Raw genomic sequence first — 15,681 nt, forward strand, 5'->3', positions numbered from 1 at the left:
TTCGATGAAAAGACTGAACCCACTCTTATGTAGCTGGTGACGTAGCTTAGCTTAGCATAAAGACTTGAAGCAGGAGGAAACAGCGAGCGAATAACCTCCCAGCACCTCTAACACGCAATGAACACATTACATCTCGGACAGAAAGCAAACGTAGAGAAGAGTGTTTGTGGTTGGAGGGAGCGTATGTGCTGCACTCCGTCTCGTCTTTCGCTGACAGCAGCATCTTTTTGTTTTGGTGTCCTTGAACCCGCGCTGTCTTCAGTGAAAGAGATTTCAAAGCTTTTGCATCCTCGTCTTGGTTTGAGCTACAGAGTCACCTTCAACTGGAATATTCTATAAGCATGAAGATTATTCAAACAGACTGACTGTACGTACCCTGTTACTGAATACTGCTATTTCATTGGTTGATGCAATCTGCTCTTTGTTTTAAATCTGTTCTTTGAGCTTTTATGTGAAACTTGTTATGCTGCCGTCTCGGCCAAGACGCCCTCAGAAAACAGATTCAGAATCCCAATGGGAATTATTCCTGCACGGTCTAAGAAATGAATAAATAAACCTGCAGACAGCCATTTCTGCAGGTTCAAATCCAACAGAACTGTGATATAAGTCAACACAACAATGAAGCTGAAGTCGTGTTTTCCCTGTGTCTTTCAGAATGAGGCATTTTAAAGGTTGGAGTGTGGTGCTGCTGGGGCTGCTGGGGCTGGGAGCTGTGGCCCAGAAGCTGCCCACGAGAGACGAAGGGCTCTTCCAGATGCAGATCAGAGACAAGTCGCTGTTCCACGACTCCTCCGTCGTCCCGGACGGAGCTGAGATCAGCGGCTACCTGTTCAGGGACACGCCCAAAAGGTGAGCGCTGCTCGGGACAGAAGCAACGACTGAAAGCACAACTCTGGTGACACCTTCCCCCGCTGACGATCACAGCGGAAGACGTTAAACGTGCAGATGGCCACTTACTGAAGATAGGAAACATCAGATGTTGCTCCGTAGCATAATCTATGATGCAGATGCAACGACTAAATAATAAATGAGAAAGTGGTGTTGGTGTAAGTGAGTGTCTGTCAGAGAGGCCTCTGCGGTCGACACATTATTCTGTAGCGAACGTCAAAATGTGACGGTCCCTTTCATTTGTTTTTCACAGGTACTACTTTGTGGTGGAAGAAGACAACACACCCCTGTCTGTGACCGTGACACCTTGTGACGCTCCTCTGGAGTGGAAACTCACTCTGCAGGAGCTGCCAGAGGAGGCCAGCGGAGAGGCATCAGGTATAACTGACATCAGGCGCAGTGGAAGAGGTTAATGACACGTCATGAGGAAATATCACGATCCCTCCTATACACACACACACACACACACACACACACACACACACACATACACACACACACACGCACACACACACACACACACACACACACATACACACACACACAGACACACACACACACACACAATTAACCTACGCAGTGATGTTAGGCTTTGTGTTTTGGTGGGTTTTAATTAAGTCACAGCCGTAGTGTCTAGTCTGACCACTTATGATGTCTGACTCGACCCAAGCTGACGTCTATAATTTCAGAGAAGCGCTCGTTAACGTGCTGAATCAAAGCCATCGCATCCCTTTACTTAAGCGGTCTCGGTCTTCTTAAAGGTAAATCCTGCTTCACTCTGTCTTCCTCTTTTTCCGTCTCTCTGACTCTTTTCTCTCTTTTCTCTCTCGCTCTTAAAACTTTCTCCATCTGGAGGGCGTCCTTTTTAACGCAGCACATCGTTCCAGACGACCGAAGCGGGTGCTTTACAGCGTAGCTGTGTGATGTGAGCATACATTTGAATATCAAATACACGAGCACCTGCGTTTGTGGCCGTGCTCTTGTCAAATATTACAAAATGATTTATTGGGTTGTTACTCTGTTGAAGACGTGTACCTTGCCTCAAGTGAAAATAATTCTCGAAGTAGAATAACAGCAAAGTTGGACCAGGTGGAAACCTCCGGATCTGAAAAATGGAGCCAAAGCTTCATGTGTTAAAGCTGCATTCTCTCTAGTGTCCACCAGGGGGCGACTCCTCTGGTTGTATAGAAGTCTATAGAAAATGACTCTACTTCTCTCTTGATTTATTACCTCAGTAAACATTGTAAACATGAGTTTATGTCTCAATCTCTAGTTTCAAGTCTTCTTCAATACAGCATGATGTTCATTTAGTACATTATGGTCCATTTAGAGTCACACAGACCATAAAGCAGGGGATGCTTTAGGGCGGGGCTACACGCTGATTGACAGGTCTCTACCAGAGAACTTTCCGGTCTGGGAGTTGTTCGTATTTTCGTCTTTCAACTTTAACCCTTTCACGGTGTATTTTCACGTCACAAAAGTTAATCGTAACATTTCGGCTGCCGAAAAATCGACCTCCCCACCGTCTCGTGTCACTTCTGGTTTAGAAAAAAACAAGATGCCGTCAGCCAAAATGGCGAACTCTAGGCTTCAAAGTCCACAAACCAATGGAGGGACATCACGGTGACTACATTACATTGTTAGATACAGTCTATCTACAGTCTATAAGCTATCAATAAACTGTCTGAAGGCAGAGCAAGTGGTTCAGACCATATTACTGCTGAACACCTTCAAGATGCTAGTCCGAGGTTAGCTCCTCTCCTCGCTGTTTGTTTTACTGGCTTCATGATTCACGGCTTGTTACCAGACTCAATGCTGTCTGTTCTCTCAGTGCCAGTCATTAAAAACAAAGCTGGTAAAGTATGTAGCCTAGAGAATTACAGGCCCATTGCTTTGGCCAGCGTCCTGTCAAAAGTCCTAGAAAGAATTCTGCTGGACAGAATACAGGACTTCATCACCTCCACAGATAACCAGTTGGGCTTCAAAGCCAAACATGGCACTGACTTGTGTATATATGCCTTAAAGGAAACTGTAAACAAATACAGAGGTCAAAACTCATCACTTCTTATGTGTTTTATTGATGCCTCCAAAGCTTTTGATCGTGTTAATCACAGTCAATTATTTTTTAAACTGAGCCAAAGAGGTGTCCCCACATACATAGTGAGAATTCTGGCTTACTGGTATGAGCACCAGAGTATGAGAGTAAAATGGGGTAAAAGTGTGTCAGCCCCATTCGGGGTTTGCAATGGTGTCAGACAAGTTCTGTTTAATCTGTATATTGATGATCTGTCCAAGCAACTGAAAGCCTGTAATACTGGTGCATGATGGGTAATACTCTGGTTAATCACATCATGTCTGCAGATGATCTGGTGATCTTTAGTCCTTCTAGCGCTGGTCTTCAGCAGCTCCTCACTATGTGTACTGTGTACGGTGTGGAACATGACATCAAATACAACGCCAGTAAGAGTGCTATCCTGATCTGTCCAACTAAAGAGGACAAATGTCTAAACTTCCCTGACTTCAAATTGTCTGACAATAATCTTGGTGTCTGTAGTGAAGTCAAATATCTTGGTCATTTTTTAACAGAACACATGTCTGATGATAACGACATTTCCAGGCAATGTGGTATGATGTCTGCACAAGCAAACACCGTCTCACGCAAGTCTGGTGTGTGTACAGATGGAGTGAAGAACTCTCTGTTCAGAGCATATTGTACTCCACTCTACTGCACACTTGTGGTCAAACTACAAAAAAAAGAGTCTACAGAGACTTCAAGTAGCGTACAATGACGCCATGAGAATACTGTTAAAGAGACAAAGATGGAGTAGTGCCAGTGAAATGTTTGTGGCTGCACGAGTCAACACTTTCCAAACAGTTTTAAGAAATCTCATGTACAAACTCATCTGTCGACTGAATGACTCTGTAAATGGGATCATACTTGTTTTAACCAACATAAGGTTTAGCACCACACGCTACCAGTCCAGCTGTGGAGACATTGGTACAGCTGTCTCTTTGTAAGGCATTGCTAGGCCTCCGTACTTTTATTGTTTGTGTCTGTCTTTATGTATCTGTCTGTATGGACCCCGAGTCTGAAATAAAGTCTATCTGTCTATCTATCTATGAACCGGACCCATCACTCGCCGAGTCATTGGTAGAAGTGTTTGAGCAAAACCTCTTCCCGTCTTTGCTGCTCTTTTTTAGCTGAATGTCTCTGGTGGGAGTAGATCTTTGAGCATTAATTCAGAGTACACCACCGAGCACACTCTCTGCTCGACAAACACAATATTATGCTTGGGCCGCCTCTCTCGCGTGGAAGCTACAAGGCGCCTCTGTAGCACAGCTTCCCCGGAAAGACCGAGTGAATGCTGGTCTGTGATCTTTCTGGGGATGTTTGGAGTGAAAACATGGCCGCCCCTATGAGGGGCTAATCGTCCGTGAGGCTCTGCGGAGCTTTGTCGTGACGTCAACATGTCAAACACTTTTAGCATTGGGTGGAAATTTACTTCTCATCAAAGCCAAAAAATGAAACAGAAGAAAAACATTGTAAAGGTCATGACTGCATTTTTGTTGTTGTTGTTTCTCCAGGAGAGCCTGAATCTCTGGACCAACAGAAACAGCAGGTGACCGTGGACGAGGGCACGGAGCTCTTCACCTACAAGGGGAACGACGTGGAGGCGTACGTGGCCACCAGCACGCCCTCTGGCCTCTACCAGCTGGAGATGCTGTCCACAGAGAAAGACAGCAACTTCAAGGTGTACGCCACCACGACTCCAGAGTCGGACCAGCCCTACCCGGAGCTGCCCTACGACCCCCGCGTGGACGTGACGGCACTGGGCCGGACCACGGTCACCCTGGTCTGGAAGCCGACGCCAACGGGCTTCCTGATGGGCCAGCCCGTCCAGTATTGTGTGGTGATCAACAAGGAGCACAACTTCAAGAGCATGTGTGCTGCCGAGGCTAAGATGAGCGTGGACGACGCCTTCATGTTGGCTCCAAAGCCCGGCAGAGACTTCAGCCCGTTTGACTTTGCCCACTTTGGCTTTGTGCCCTCTGACAACGGCTTCGGCAGAGACCGCGGCCTCATGAGTAACAAGATCTCCCGGGCGTACACAGCCAAGCCCAGAGCATTGGACATTCAGAAGGTGTGTATCGGCAATAAAAACATCTTCACCGTGTCAGACCTGAAACCGGACACGCAGTACTACTTTGACGTGTTCGCCGTGAATTCTGCGACCAACACCAGCACGGCGTACGTGGGAACCTTCGCCCGCACTAAAGAGGAAGCCCGTCAGAAGACGGTGGAGCTGAAGGACGGCAAAGTGTCGGACGTCTTCATCAAGAGGAAGGGCAGCAAGTTCCTGCGCTTCGCTCCGGTGTCCTCCCACCAGAGGGTCACCCTCTTCGTCCACACGTGTCTTGACGCCGTGCAGGTGCAGGTGCGGCGAGACGGCAAGTTGCTGCTCTCCCAGAACGTGGAGGGGGTTCGGCAGTTCCAGCTGCGCGGGAAGCCTAAAGCCAAGTACCTGATCCGTCTGCGAGGAAGCAGGAAGGGGGCCTCCACTCTGAAGGTGCTCGCCACCACACGACCCAGCAGCAAGCAGCCCTTCCCGTCGCTCCCGGAGGACACACGCATCAAGGCCTTCGACAAGCTGCGCACCTGCTCCTCCTCCACCGTGGCCTGGCTGGGCACGCAGGACCGCAACAAATACTGCATCTACCGCAAGGAGGTGGCCGACAATTACGGCGAGGAGCAGCGACGCCGGGAGCAGAACCAGTGCGCTGGGCCGGAGACCCGCAGGAAGTCGGAGAAGGTCCTGTGCAAGTACTTCCACAGCCCGAACCTGCAGAAAGCGGTGACCACGGAGACCATCACGGGTCTGGAGGCGGGGAAGACCTACCTGCTGGACGTTTACGTGGTGGGACACAGCGGCCACTCGGTGAAATACCAGAGCAAACTGGTGAAAACAAGGAAATACTGCTAAATGACCCTGCAAAGAATAAATCTATTATAAATATATATATTAAATAAGTTTATTTAACTCTAAGTGATATTCTACTAAGGAGTGTATACAGACTGACTACTCACACAAGCGCACGTGGCCTGTGCAGTGACTGAACTGTTTGTAGAGAGAGATATCAACCTGTATATTTATGTTTACATTTCATGCCGGTGGCCCGTTGGCGGGAGCTGCTTCGTCACCGGGCGGTCGTCTTGTGGAGGCAGAACTTAAAGAGAAGATCATCGCTCTTTGCCCGCTGCATGACGTTTGCTCTCGTCTGTCATATTTGTGCGTTTTGAAATCACGAGGAGGCGGAGGAGATGCAGCAGCCGCCCGCATTGTACAGATCTCTCTCTGCATTATTCACTACGTGTTTTAGGAGGAATTTAAATTATTTTATACTTTTCGTCTCTCTCTTTCTGTTTTGTTCTTATCGATGACAATAATAACTGTTACCAGGAAATTCCATTTTTACGAGGACGTTGTCGTAGTTTGGACATTCCCTTCTGTGTCTCAGCCAGTGTTTGCTCTCGAGCTCATCTTGTAAAACGTGTTCTGTGCTGGAGATCTGTGTTATTATCACTGTATCGCTGTGCGTGTGTGTGTGCGTGCGTACGTGTATGTGTGTGTGTGTGTGTCACATGTACAGAGTTGTCCTGCCAATATCCATGTACATAAACACTAAATATAGAACCAGTAATCCCTCTGTCACCCTGGGTGTCATGTTCTTTTGCCAAGCAGTTAACATCACAGCTCCGACATGAAGGAGCGCGCTGCGTATTGTGTTATAGACGCAGACGTCTAAATTACGGGGGGTTGCGTGAGCACAACTTCAGACTTTGAAAGTGATAACTTGATCCCCCCCCCCAAAAAAAAGGATTTGTCACGAAAGGACAGACGGGATGAATTATTTGCTGGAAATAGCTTTGAGGACACTCGTAGTGGCCGAGCTCCGCTAACACAGAATCAGTGTCCCGGTGACGTTCATGCTCATAGATGTGCGACAATAACTCAGTGCGTCTGCTCATGAGTGAGTTTCTTTGTTGCTGGAGAACTATTCATGCTTTATGTTGAGGAACATCTGTTTCACATGTAGTCGAGATATTAGATTTGAATTCCATGTATTTCAAACATGGAATTTTGCATCAAATATAACAAACCGATTTGTTGTGTTTATCTTCGTTTCTATGTTAATTAAAGAGACACTTTGTAACCTTTGAGGTGATAAATATAATTCTACGGATTCAAAGTTGAGCAATAAAACGCACCATTGTTCAGTTTAATACACATTACATCACGAGATATGTCCAGCAGCTAATGTTAGCATGCTTTGTGTCAGCAAACCTTTAACAGGTGTTTAAAAGCCTTTATTAAGAAGCTAAAGCCATTAAAAGAGCCAACATGTTTCTAATGCTGCGTTCACACCAAACGCGGTGCGAATTATTCGCACGAGTAGATTACATACAAAGTCTTTGCACAGACGCGATGAGACTGGCGCGGTGCGAATTAGCGATGGCGCGGCGCGAAATATTCGCGTTAGCCTATCAGCGTTGAGTTGCTCCCCCTGTCATCACTGATTTCCTGCCGTTGTTGAATCAGGAAATAAATCCTGTAGCCGTCTGTGTTCACCCAGAGCTCTACGATACCTCATATCAACAGAGACCGGACCAAACTGTGTGTATACATGTGTGTGTGTAAACCATACGGTACAAACAATGAATAGACGCTGCCGTATTTACGTCTACGTGACGTTATGGAGTGTTGGTGGAGCTGCTACGATGTTAGCATAGCCTAGCACCGATCCATCCGCTCCATTGAGAAGACAAGTGCAAATCGGCATCATTGCGTACGGTAGTTATTTTGGAGTCTCTTTTTGTCGGTTTATTGCTGTTGAATCACAGCCAAATCAGTTTATTTAGTGTTCCTACAGCTGTAGTAAAGAGCGACGTGTGGCTTGCTAGACAGTGAATACAGCTCGATACAATCCACGGAGCTCCTCTGAACAATATTATGAACCAGACATGACGGTGTTTAGTTTCCCGGGATATCTGTGACTTCCACAACACGTACTAAGCAGAAATAGAGGTTATTTTTTTTCATGGTTAATGGCGGACAGTTGAACGGCTTTCAGGGCGATAAGCCCCGCCCCCTCTCCGGCGCGTCCAGCGTGATTGACGCGAATGAACACTTGGTCCCCGGCGTGTTGACCGGCGGCGCGATTGACGCGAATATGCGTTTGGTGTGAACGCGGCATAACGCTGCAGGTCTTCGTCGGGGCTTTTAACAAACAAAAACAAAAAGACGGGTGTGGCCCCACACAACCTATGGGAGGCCATCACATGACCCAGATAATGACATGACAGCTGAAACAAATACAAAAGAATGAAAACACTGAACAACAACAACTTTTCATTTGTAAGAGGATGAATAAATTATAATTCTTTTCAAGCAAAAGGATTTATACATTAATCAAAATAGAACATTTTTGCACTTGGTCTTTGGATGACTTTTTAAAAATGACACCATTCCACCGGCGATACTAAACAGGCCTCCACATACACAGCAACCTTTCGCTTCACCTGCCCTTGTTTAAGTGCACGCACTTAAATAGAAACACACAACATCTGGAGCATCGGGTGACTTGCGATACTATTTACCCATTAGATAGAGTTCACCACAAACAAGCAGAGAGAAAAGCCAGACACACATCAGTGCACATATCCACACGTTCCAATCAAAGAGCAGTCTCAGGTGAGTGGAAATGCTCTCTCTCTGTTGTGGGCCAAGAAAAAGCAGCTGTTGCTCTGGAATCGTGGTGTTTTCCGTCCCGCCCCTTGATTCTGGGGAGCCGCACTCACCATTCACTGTCAATCACGCGCCGCTGGATCGGAGGAAACGCAGGGAGGCTCCACCTGGCCTCCATTAACCTGCCGCTGCCCTGGGACGATGTGGAGGAGCTTCCAGAGCGCCGTGGGAGTGTCATGGATACCCCCCCCCCCCCCCCCCCCGCCGCCACTAATGAAGCTGCCTCTGCCCGAATGCTCTCCCTGCATGTGTGAATAATACTTATTATATTTTGTCTCATGCAAACATACACATACAGAGAAGCCTCTGTCCCAGAGCGAAGCATCTGCAGGGCCGTCCGCGTGCTAATGAGCGCCGGGCTTTGATGCATGGGTTTTGTATAGTTGTGTGTACATGAGTAAAGAGTGGAGACAGACATGTTAGTCAGCGGTGGATTAATCACAGCGGCGCACGGAAGACGGCGCTCTGATTCCTGCTTTTACTGACGTGAGCCGCCAAGCTATCGAAACAACTCCAAACAATCTCCATTAAACCGAGTTTTAAATGATGTGGTTGACGAACTTATAGTGTCAGAAAAAACTTTAGTTTTATCCATTTTTCAGAAATATCTGTGCTTTGAAAAGGCTCTCGTCTCAGAGAGTCAGAGTTTAAAGTAACGGTTTGCTACCGCTCATAGCAGTACAGTAAATACCTGATAAACCACATGTTAGGACATCGACACATCAAACACTTCAGAGACCTGCGTAGATTCACTGGTGATGAGGATGCTGCACGGGGTCGTTTTACGTTGATGTTGACATTTTGTCACATCATTACAAGAGTTGTGAGTCATGAGACTCGCGTGAGTCATTTGTTATGTTGTTAAGTGTCAACCACCCACCTCTCTCCCTGAACCTAACTAAGAGGGTTCTGTTGCCTAAGCCTCGCTTCCTGTGAATTTTATTTTGAAAAGACACTCTAGCCATAGGTATAAACAACCAATGGGAGCCAATCATATGATACGAGTCGTCCCTGACATGACCAAAACGGATGGTAGAGGGGAACGAAGTTTGAAGTGTTGTGTCGGTATTTGACTAGTTGGGAGTGAGAATGTGTCGTGGTGACAGCTAGCCTGTCTCTGTCCAAAGGGAACCAAGACTGGAGCATAATATGAGATATCATGTGAGAATTAGTGAGCTTTTCTTTCAACCTTTGGACAGGACCAGGGCAAGGTGTTTCCCTTTGTGAGAAGCTAAGCTAACCGGCTGCTAGCGGTAGCATATTTATCGCTCAGACAATGTGGAGAGTCAATCTTCTCAGTTACTTTGCAGGAAAGAAGAGTAGGGTGTTTCACAAAACGTCAAAGTAAGAGTTAATACCCATCACACTGCCAGTTCCACTGAAGTAGTGTCTCCGAGTCGCAGATGCTTTATAGACTTGCAACAGTTGGCATTTTAGTGCGTGTTTCGTGTGTTACGTGAATGCACTTGCTGCTCAACTTCGAGCTGAGTGACACTTTTGGACAGAGATGGAAAGGGAGGAGCAGAATCCAAGCAGACGGCGGCGCTGGGAGGGCTGTGAGTGTAGAACAGAGAGGGGCTGCCTGCCATCCACGGGGTCGGCGCTATGCTGGAGAGTTGAATGAAATGATTTCTGACTCACACTGGTGCCTCTGTCTTGGAAATCTCCAAAGTAAACTGTGTGTAATAAAATGATGACGCTTTGAAATCTCACGCAGAGATGGAGCCCCGTGGAGGACGAGGCCGTGATGAAAATGATTCCACTTCAGGGCTCCGGGGATAGATCACTGTCGAGGCTCCGGTCCAAACCAGCCCGACATAGCTCCGAGTTAGGAGAGGAAGGCTTTCCTTCCAAACTCATCCAGACCACGAGCCCATTCCCAGAAAGGGTGGAGAGCCCAGCTCCATGAGGATAATTCAAGTAGTGAAAGAAATAACGACATGATTTACATTCAATCCTGCTGCATATTCAACTCCTGTTATCATATGCACAAACGTAATCGACTGGTTTCGTGTCGCGCAGCACGAAAATAATGCCAATAAGTCAATGAGGATCCTTATTAAGTGACTAAGCAACAGTCAGAGCAAGTGACGTACTTTTTGCTGACCAGACCTAACTGTTCAGGGTTGTGTTGTCTAAACCAGACTGTTGGTTTTGTCTAAACCTAACTGTTGTTTTTGTCTAAACCTAACTGTTGGTTTTGTCTAAACCTAACTGTTGTTGTTGTCTAAACCTAACTGTTGTTTTTGTCTAAACCTAACTGTTGTTGTCTAAACCTAACTGTTGGTTTTGTCTAAACCTAACTGTTGTTGTTGTCTAAACCTAACTGTTGTTTTTGTCTAAACCTAACTGTTGTTTTTGTCTAAACCTAACTGTTGTTGTCTAAACCTAACTGTTGGTTTTGTCTAAACCTAACTGTTGTTTTTGTCTAAACCTAACTGTTGTTTTTGTCTAAACCTAACTGTTGTTGTCTAAACCTAACTGTTGGTTTTGTCTAAACCTAACTGTTGTTTTTGTCTAAACCTAACTGTTGTTGTCTAAACCTAACTGTTGGTTTTGTCTAAACCTAACTGTTGTTGTTGTCTAAACCTAACTGTTGTTTTTGTCTAAACCTAACTGTTGTTTTTGTCTAAACCTAACTGTTGTTGTTGTCTAAACCTAACTGTTGTTTTTGTCTAAACCTAACTGTTGTTTTTGTCTAAACCTAACTGTTGTTGTCTAAACCTAACTGTTGGTTTTGTCTAAACCTAACTGTTGTTGTTGTCTAAACCTAACTGTTGTTTTTGTCTAAACCTAACTGTTGTTGTCTAAACCTAACTGTTGTTGTTGTCTAAACCTAACTGTTGGTTTTGTCTAAACCTAACTGTTGTTGTTGTCTAAACCTAACTGTTGTTTTTGTCTAAACCTAACTGTTGTTGTCTAAACCTAACTGTTGTTGTCTAAACCTAACTGTTGGGTTTGTCTAAACCTAACTGTTGTTGTTGTCTAAACCTAACTGTTGTTTTTGTCTAAACCTAACTGTTGTTGTCTAAACCTAACTGTTGTTGTTGTCTAAACCTAACTGTTGGTTTTGTCTAAACCTAACTGTTGTTGTTGTCTAAACCTAACTGTTGTTTTTGTCTAAACCTAACTGTTGTTGTCTAAACCTAACTGTTGTTGTCTAAACCTAACTGTTGTTGTTGTCTAAACCTAACTGTTGTTTTTGTCTAAACCTAATTGTTGTTGTTGTCTAAACCTAACTGTTGGTTTTGTCTAAACCTAACTTTTGGTTTTGTCTAAACCTAACTGTTGTTGTTGTCTAAACCTAACTGTTGTTGTTGTCTAAACCTAACTGTTGTTTTTGTCTAAACCTAACTGTTGGTTTTGTCTAAACCTAACTTTTGGTTTTGTCTAAACCTAACTGTTGTTGTTGTCTAAACCTAACTGTTGTTGTTGTCTAAACCTAACTGTTGTTGTTGTCTAAACCTAACTGTTGTTGTTGTCTAAACCTAACTGTTGTTGTTGTCTAAACCTAACTGTTGGTTTTGTTGCCTAAGCCTAACTTAATAGTTATTAATAAGTTATGGGTTATGCGCCCATCCTAGATGTTTTTTTACCAACCTAACTCAGTGGTTTCGTTGCCCAATCTTTCGTTCTTAACGTATTGTCGTCTCGGAAAAAAAGTTGTGCCGAGGGACACGTAGAAAACGGACAATTCATGTCCCTGTGCAGGAAACTAATAGATTGCATTTGGTGACTGTTTCACAAACTACCATGAGACCGTGTTGGTGTGTATCTGTGTACTTACTGCCGTCGCTCCCTCTCAATAGAGCTGCACAGGGGTGGTCCGGTCCCACTGCTCCCTTGTGCTCGTGAAATCACTTCAAAATGCCTGTAATTTCTCACGCTTCATCTCCACTGTAATTTCAAAAAGGCTTCCTCTGAAGACCCTCCTTCAGTGGCGACCTGGGGTTGTCAAATGAAAACATCATTTATCCAGTGACCTCGGAGCTTCAGGAAATGGTTTGCTGGCTGTTCAGCGATCAGCCTTGAAACAGGGAGCTGTGGTGAGAGACTGCGGGGGTTTGTGAAACATGAAACAAAAGGTGGTCTGGCCCCTCAATCTACAGTATCAGGTTTGAGAGATTTCAGAAAAATGCACACATCCATTTGGAAAAATCTTGTATGGAACCATTTGTATGTTTGCCAAACTGAGGTTTTCCTCCAGTGAAAATATTTACTTAAAAAAAAAGAAAAAGACTGAAAGTATTTATTTCAAGGCAATCCTTTACTGCACCATGTCCTCAATGTGGTTTCTGTAGTTTCTGGCCCTCGGAGACTCAACTGGCAGTCCGATTTCTGTAGTTTCTGGCCCTCGGAGACTCAACTGGCAGTCCGAGGCTGGGTACTTTCAGGTTCAACGTCTCCGTCCTGCAGGATTTATGATCCAAATGTCTTTGTTTAGTTAAAATAGAGATTTTAAGTCCTCAATGCATCATTGTCTCCCAGTGCTGTTGTGTCCTTGAGTAGTCTTTGTCATCACTTTACAGGGCCGTTCATGGAAAGCTTCTTTCACGCCTACATGCCGGCGTTAGTCAGACATGGTGACAGACGTTTGGGAACAAAGCCCTCACGATATGTGCTCCCAATGCATTCAATAGCCGTTGCAAATAAAAGAGCTGGTGATGATTTTGGTGATTTTAAGACCTTTTCTTTTAAATGTGCTCAGATTCCAAAGGAGATTCTGTCCATATGTGTTTGACGTAGAGGGAACAGACCATAAATTAGCTTGTGGTGTGTCTTTGTGAATGGCAATGTGAGTCTGTCAGCCTTTAGTCCAGACTGAAACATCTCAACAACTGTTGGATGGATTGCCATGACAGTTTGTACAGATTCATTGTTCATGTTCTCCAGTGGATTAAATCCATGTGACTTTGGTGATCTCCGACTTTCCATCGAGCGCCACCATGAGCTTGAAATTTGTGGTTTTGACTGAAATATCTCGACAACTATTTGATGGATTGCCATGGAATTCGGTGCAGACATGCATGTTCCACAGACGATGACTTGTAATAGCTTTGATCCCTTAACCTTTCATCCAGCGCCATCATCAGGTCAAAATTTCAATTTGGTTTTCAGACCAAATACCATAAACTGAGTATAAGAAGTGGATGTAGTCGCCGTGACGTTGAGTTTGGCCATCGCCATCTCGGGTTGTTGCAACCAGAAGTGACACAAGAGGGTGGCGCTAAGTACAACCCAATGCTGGATAAGACCTTTTTTAGTTATGTTACAATTAACTTGTGACACTGTGAAAGGGTTAAAGTTGTAAGATTAAAACACGGACATGCCGTGGAAGCAACCTGTCAATCACTGTGTAGCCCCGCCCTAAAGCATCCCCTGCTTTATGGTCTGTGTGACTCTAAATGGACCATAATGTACTAAATGAACATCATGCTGTATTGAAGAAGACTTGAAACTAGAGATTGAGACATAAACTCATGTTTACAATGTTTACTGAGGGAATAAATCAAGAGAGAAGTAGAGTCATTTTCTATAGACTTCTATACAACCAGAGGAGTAGGTTGCCGCCTACTATATTCCTCAGCTGGACTTTGTGTTTAGAGCTCATTAGAAATAATTAGAATTCTATCACTCAAACTAATAAGGTAAATACTTTCAACATTGTATCAGCATTGTTAGTTAAAATGCTGATGTTAGCATTTAGCTCAAAGCACCACGTGGTTAAGTACAACGTCAAAGACAGAGCTCAATGCGTCACAATGTGAAAGCCACACACACCTGAGGGGAAGACAACCAGCGCCACAATATGCAAGCAATGACTGGAAACGCTGAGCAAGCTAAAAATGATTTCAGCACGTCAAAGTATCATTGTAGCACCCCGATGATGGGACACGCTAGTTAGCTGTTAGCAAGCTAATGTTAGCTAACAGCTAAGGTTATCGCAAACATGCATAACTTTCTGATTTATCCACATTTCATGATACCACAAGTGTCATCCTGTCAAAATGCGTTAGTTTAACTCACAGAAATGTAATTTGCCTGAAACTATTTGGACAAAACACGTACCGTTGGACATACTGAGTGTCAGGGTCCATTGCTTTCCCATTCCTCCTGCCGATGCCTCACGTCTTACTGAGGGTATCCTCAGTTTTCTTTGGTTCTGCAGGGTTCTCAGCCTGTGTTTGCATCCCACCACACAGTCAATGCAGAGCGATGAATTATTTCCCCCTTAACGACGTGACTCACAGTAAGTGCGCTCTGTCTGTATGGCGAGCGTGGCTGTCTTGTTTGAATCCTATCGGACTACAAAATACTTTGTATCACACGGTTAACAACGGACTTTCTCAGCTGACAGTCACAGTAAAGAGTTCACAGCTCAAACTACAGGTTTTTGTTCAGATTGTCTTACGATTTAAAATGTGGGGCCTCAATCCAAATTACCTGTGCAGACCGGCACAGATTTGAAAATGTTAGGATTGTCGTCTTCTAATGGCCTCGCTGCATTAGTTCAGTGTGTGTGTCTGTGTGTGTCTTGTTGTGCAGGTGTTGGGGATCAGTGCTGGTGGGGATAACCCTGGGATCTGAGTGAAAGCTGAGTGAAAGTTAATGGGACGGAGGGTCCTCAGAGGGCACGGAGGGAGAAAGGGGTCGTGACATTTAATCGTCCTGCCCCGACAGGCCAAGGCACTGACAGCGAGGTCGGGGGGGGGGGGGGGTTAGAAATGGACCACGGAGGACATGGGTGGGGCCGACGCACACAAAGAGCCTCTCAGTGCAGTGATCAGACTTGTCACCCAATAAGTCTCCCTGTAGCTCTCCCTCCTACGGCTTAACTCTCTGAAATACACCTGGAACATGACCCCGGGGCCACTGGTGACACCAGCTCACATACAATAGACATCTAGGGGGGAGAAATCCCTCTTGAAGGACACGTTTACCCCAATGTTTGAAGCTTAGACCCTTTAAAAAACAGTGAAGTCTGATA

The 15,681-nt window shown here is 45.2% G+C and overlaps 1 protein-coding gene across 1 annotated transcript in view; it reads left to right on the top strand.

The window, feature by feature from the left end:
- The window catches only part of ndnf (neuron-derived neurotrophic factor), a 12,518-nt gene extending 5,576 nt beyond the window's left edge, over positions 1 to 6,942 (top strand). The window contains exons 2-4 of the mRNA XM_079267700.1: positions 655 to 849; positions 1,142 to 1,266; positions 4,474 to 6,942. Of these exons, the coding sequence (XP_079123826.1) occupies positions 656 to 849; positions 1,142 to 1,266; positions 4,474 to 5,870 (1,716 nt within the window). The 5' untranslated portion in view covers position 655 and the 3' untranslated portion in view covers positions 5,871 to 6,942. The remainder of the gene's footprint in view (positions 1 to 654; positions 850 to 1,141; positions 1,267 to 4,473) is intronic.
- The last annotated feature ends 8,739 nt before the right edge of the window (positions 6,943 to 15,681 follow it).

The sequence above is a fragment of the Melanostigma gelatinosum genome, assembly GCF_949748355.1.
Source record: "Melanostigma gelatinosum genome assembly, chromosome: 4".
Classification (NCBI taxonomy): domain Eukaryota; kingdom Metazoa; phylum Chordata; class Actinopteri; order Perciformes; family Zoarcidae; genus Melanostigma; species Melanostigma gelatinosum.